The sequence below is a fragment of the Camponotus floridanus genome, unplaced genomic scaffold (assembly GCF_003227725.1).
Source record: "Camponotus floridanus strain SB8 unplaced genomic scaffold, Cflo_v7.5 scaffold177, whole genome shotgun sequence".
NCBI lineage: Eukaryota > Metazoa > Arthropoda > Insecta > Hymenoptera > Formicidae > Camponotus > Camponotus floridanus.
Genome location: NW_020229300.1, coordinates 274924 through 280944, shown reverse-complemented (window position 1 = coordinate 280944; position 6021 = coordinate 274924). Strand labels below are relative to the sequence as shown.

At 35.3% G+C, this 6021-nt stretch overlaps 1 protein-coding gene across 1 annotated transcript; it reads right to left on the bottom strand.

The window, feature by feature from the left end:
- Positions 1-2311: 2311 nt before the first annotated feature.
- Positions 2312-5475, bottom strand: LOC105258098 (probable isocitrate dehydrogenase [NAD] subunit alpha, mitochondrial). The gene is made up of 6 exons (XM_011269166.3): positions 5328-5475; positions 4710-4835; positions 3990-4162; positions 3541-3775; positions 3189-3467; positions 2312-3095 (listed from the first exon to the last, which is right to left on the bottom strand). Exons 1-6 carry the CDS (start codon positions 5352-5354, stop codon positions 2856-2858), a joined length of 1080 nt encoding a protein of 359 aa, XP_011267468.1. The 5' UTR covers positions 5355-5475; the 3' UTR covers positions 2312-2855.
- Between the last annotated feature and the right edge of the window lie 546 nt (positions 5476-6021).

Genomic DNA, 6021 nt, shown 5'->3' with positions numbered 1-6021 from the left:
ATCATTATGAGTAAGAGGCTTCTGATGAATTAATGTAATTAGGATTTTAAGGCTTATTGTAAGTCTCGTGAAAAATATTGTATTCGGAAATACTTTGCGTTATCATCGAATTGTAGAATTGGTGGACTGTTCTCCATAGGATTGCATAAGACTTGAGATAATATTCGTAAAAATATTGTGTATAACTATTGAAAATTTTCGGAAATTTGTGCATCTTGTCTTGATCTTGAATGAATTTTTGTAACAAAAATCTTGTCTTGCATTGTCTTGTCTCGATTGTACTAATAATTTTTATCTAGCAAATATTTAAAATAATATTTAACATAATCTCTATAATATAATTTAAATATTTGCTGTCCTTGCGAAAAGATAATTGCATGCAATGGTAATAGAATGCAGATGCAACTCACATGCAATAAAATTCAAACACATAATTAGAGAACCGCGTGTGCCGTATGCAAAGTTTTCTGTAGTTAAATAATTATATAAAATTTTATATTGTTTATTCTATTTATTATTTTATTAATTGTTTCTAAATTTGTTAATATAAATATTTTTATTTATTAAGTAATATTTTTTAAGTTCATATATAACATAGTATGTGTGATCTTTTTCTCATTTAATTTACAAGTATACATATTTTAACTTTTTTTAAATCAACAATTTTGACAATCTTAGTATTGTTTTGATAACTAATTAAAAATCTCGAATTTCGAGACAAGGCAAGACAATATCGAGACTAGGTCTTGGTATCCCGTGCAATCCTCCGTTTCTTAAAGGGTCGGAGGAGTATACATACGCGTTATTGAGGCGCGACGAGAGATTAAAAACGACTTTTTCCAAAAGGATCGCTTCCATTGCGACTGGGATAGTTGCATCGCCGGCCCGGCCATCCTGAATAATGCATGAAATTTGTTCCCCGGAATCGAATCGCGCCTCGTCAACGGCACGACGACAAGAGAGCGGGCATAAATCTAAATAATTTCAACCCTCGAATTTTTATTATTCCTATGACTACGATGGCTCACACATAAACACATACATACATACATGTACATCCCTCCCCCTTTCTCCGCGATCCTTGAATATGCATGCGTCGCGCTTTCCACACTTCACCAGGAGTGTTGGACCTTTGTGCAACTACCCCGCCGTGGCCTATGCACATATCGCGCAGCCTCCTACATGCTCGTTAGCATCATACTACATCATCGTTACATCGTACAGACATTTTACAAGAGCGTAATTCGACGGGGGTTTATCAATTTTACTATTGGTATTCTCTCCTGCGAGTTTAAAATAATGACGTTTATATAAAATGAGATACGTTTCGAATAAACAAAATATTTCTTATTAAGATACATTGAGATACGCACTGAAATGTGTGTTATTATGTGTAATATTTTACTCGGAATTTATTATAGCGAACATAAGATATATTTTGTAGATTAAGAGGATACACATCCTAATATTTTCCCCACGATTTATCAACGTGTGTGATTATCGTAACATTTTTTTTTTCAATCTTTAATACTAATACGATCGAGAAATGGCGCAACGTTATCCTATAGAAAATCTAATATCGAAATTTTTCGAGACGTTTAGTCATTACTCACCCGGCGGATCGCGATAAATCACAGAAGGAATTAACGAGCGGCGAAGATGACACTCGGTCCCCTTCCTCATCTCGTCCTTTTCCTTCGCCATTCCCAGCCCCGCCGGTGAAATATAGCCGGCAACTTTTCTCATACTTGAGAGTTTTCTTCTGCGCAGTATGTACCGTACCCGGAGAACGACGCCAGAGAGTAGGGGGAAGTTATGAAGTGCTCGCGGGATGAGTATTATAACGTAACACCGCGAGGAAGAGGGGAAAGAAGGGACGATACATTCTGTAATGTATTGGTATCAAGAGTGATCAAGAGGACTTTTCGCAAACATTATCACCTTTCTTCGCGTGATTCTCCCCCTCTATAAAATTATTATTCGTCGCTTTAGGATCTACAAGATTTTATAGTGTTTTATAAACTATGATAATAGGATAAAAATCAAAGAAAAATATATGTTGTGTGAAACTATTCTTCTAGAGATAAAAATATACTTTTTATATGATAAGAATTTTTTAAAAACAATTTGTGAATTTTTTCAATTGTATAATGGAAGAGGAAGAGGAGACGACATAGTCAATTAGTTAAGAAATAAGAACCTAGATGATTTTGCCATACAAAAAGTATATAGATATAGATTTAAATAAGTATATAGTTATAGATTTTTTTATTAGTTTGTAATACTGCGCGATTTTCGACATTTTTAACTATTTTGCTATAGAATATACGTCTCGCGTAACAATTTTATTTAAAATTATGATACAGCATTTTTACTATTTAATTTACATGGCTAATCTTTACAATCTTTACTAGGACTCTTTATCTAGGACAAATTAAATAATACACGATACACGTATACAAGAATGTTCAGTCGATGTAAACAATGATGGTGTACACGCATCTCATGAATAGAACGAAATTAAATGTCGTTCCATATTTAACAGATCATCAAGAATCAAGAAGAGATGTAACACGCCTATAACGAATTAACAGAAAACATAAGAAATCCAAGAAATAATTTTTTACATGTACATATCTACATGTACATATGTTACATGGATGCAAAAATGGGAGAATACTCAACAGTATCCGATCTATATCCGAGTCAGATTGTAGATTTACACTGAAAACGCACATACAAGACTGTGCATACAGATTAACAGATGGTAGAAAATAGCAGCCCTTTCTCGTCGCGGGCGCATGAATTCTACGAGTATTTGGCAGTTTAAATTTCGATTACGAAGTATCTGCCTTTTATTTGGTTTGAGCGATAATTTTCTTACAAATTTCATTGGTATACTCGCTGCATTTTGCGGTACCGCCTAAATCACCGGTCAGATATTTCGCTTCCTTGATGGTCTCAAAAGCAGAGTTCTCAATAATCTTTGCATGGTTATTGAGACCCATATATTTGAGCATCATTACCGCAGAGAGTAATAACGCTGTGGGATTTGCCTTATCTTGGCCGGCAATATCGGGTGCCGTTCCATGTACCTAAATAAAGAATATAATTGAAAATACAATTTCATCGTACAAGATAAAAAGTTAATGTCAAATTTATTCGCGATTTCATAATAATGGTCATACCGATTCGAATAAGGCTCCATTCAAACCGATATTCCCGCTCGGTGTGAGACCAAGACCTCCGACGAGTCCAGCGCACATATCGGACAAGATATCTCCGTACAGATTTGGCATAACGAGCACATCATATTGGCTTGGATCTTGCACCATATTTAAACAAACTGTATCCAAGTATTTCTCTTCGAATTTGATAGCCGGAAATTTCTGCGCGGCTTCCCGACAACACCTCAAGAACAAACCATCGGACATCCTCATGATATTCGCTTTATGTACAGCAGTGACCTATAAAAAGATTTTAATTAATCTGGCTAGTTTAATTTTAGTCTTTCGTACATTTTCATATAAATATATATACCTTTTTCCTATTATTGTCTGTGGCATATTTAAAAGCAAATTCCGCTACCCTTAGAGAAGCCTCTTCCGTAATTAACTTAATAGACTGTACAACGCCTTCTACGATTTCGTGCTCTATACCCGAATATTCACCTTCTGTATTCTCTCTGATAGTGACGACGTCGACATTATCATATAATGTCTTATATCCTTCTAATGATAGACATGGTCGCACATTAGCATATAAATTAAATTCCCTGCAAATATTTGCAAACAGATAAGAAGACAGATAAATAAGCTGTAAAATATTTAAAGCACATGTAATTATCAAAATATTATAATTATGTAATATGTATTATTTGCAAGGCACAGCTGTGCTAGATTCAGATAAGAATCAGATAAGATTCAGATAATATTCTTGCAGAGTTAATTTTACCCATATTTGATTGCACGAGAATCATGATGACTTACTTTCTGAGTGCAAGATTGAGAGATCTATGACCTTTTCCTACCGGAGTCATCAAGGGTCCCTTCAGACCAATTTTATTCCTATTGACAGAGTCGATGGCTGCTTGTGGTATACCAAACTTGCCATCAGGACCCTTCACTGGTGTCACATCAACTGATTCCCATTCTATCGGTACCTATTATTTTAGATACAAATTAAAAAAAAATAAGGAAATCTATTATTGAGCCTAAATGTTAATATTAATATATTAATATTAATATTTTTGATATTATGGTCCTAGATAGAAAATCAAGAGTGCATACATATATTTAAAGATATTATGAATTGAATAATTATGTTATGCAATTCAAGCTATCTGACTAATTGTTTTGTAAGTTGAATAAAATGTTGCAAAGATGTCTTTATTTATCACAAAAAATAGTTTTTCTCAATTTTTAGATTACAAGATATAAATTATTATTAATATTATGCTAATATTATTCTTCAATTTCAATAGTAAAAATTGATTCTGTTACGCTATATAAAATATACAATGCAAAAAATTCACAGACAATTTGCTAAAGGTTATAGCGAGAAGTATATTAAATTACATCTTACAATTGGATCCACTTAGAGAACTTAAATGAATACTTTAATGCAATAAATTGGATCATTTTACAGAGTGGAAGCTGCAATTTTCCCACAAGCAAACATAAAGAAGAGTTGTGGAAAACGGAATATACCTTGCCAGCATCAAAAATCTTCTGCACCGCAGCAGAGATCTCGGGTCCGATGCCGTCTCCGGGGATGAGAGTGCATTTGTGTACCTGGCTGCTGTAGAACCGCGCACCGGTGAGTTTCGAAGAGATCTATTAGCATCGACATACCGTGTGACTAAAAGCGATTAAAATACATGCGATACAAATAAAATTTCGACGAGTCCAACTTTGAGGGTCATGGAAGGAAAATAAATTTCAGGTTGATTTGAACAATCGTGAAGATCCCCTTTAAAATAAATAAACTCGAGATTACACCGATTAGAATCTCCGGTTTCGCGACGGAGGTGGAGAGGACGGTCGTGACGGAAAACGGAGGCCGTTACCGAATTAGAACTGTTGAACTATATATCGTTAAGAGGATGTTATAGAAACGAAGATAGATGTAATAGAGAGAAAAGAGAGAGAGAGAGAGAGAAATAGAGGAAATGGTGCTAAAGCAAAAGCGAGACGGAAGATCTACGAGGTACGATTCGCGAGGGGTTCTAACCTTGCTCGGAGCTGGAAGGACGTGCAGAGGCGGGCGGAATGATTATGCACGACGACAGTTCCTTGGATAATTTCGCGGGCGACTCGCCTACTTACTGCTGTGCGAATCCACTGGGCTGCCATCGCCGGCGAGTGATAGATGCGAAAAAAATATGTACGGCTCGCGATTCGCTCTCTTCGGGATCGGGATCTTTGAGGGACGAACGACTTCGGACGTGATTCTCGCGCGCATGCGTGACTTACGTCATTGACCACGTGGTCGCTCCAACAAATTCGAAATCCCATGAAGCTGAAATTACATTTGTCATATATTTGGCAAGTTTTTTAAGCGTGTTAATTAGTTAAAAAGTAGAAAATTTCGAAGCACTCGAGAAATTTTCCATCTTGTCGCCAATTAATTTGCTTAAAAAATTTGTATGAGCGTTTACATTATAGACTTAAATTGTTACTAAACGTCTTTGACCAATCACAGTCATTCTTTTGAAGACTGGTTACATTCTTCAGAGGAATGGCTGTGATTGGTCAATGACGTTTAGTAACTTACCTCAGAACAAACCTGTACTATTCGAAAACGCCAGAGATTGGATTTTTGAACGCATCTTCGGAGTCTCGGAAAAAGTGATGCTCGGCACGTGGATGATAAAAATGTATACTTCTTTCAGCTGTTTGAAAACAGAAAAATTATGAATGTCAAATTGTGAAAGAAAAAGAGTTTTTCTTTGGATGAAGAAACACGAATAACAGGGTTAAAAATTTGCTATAAAAATAAAACCATAATTCACGAAAAAAA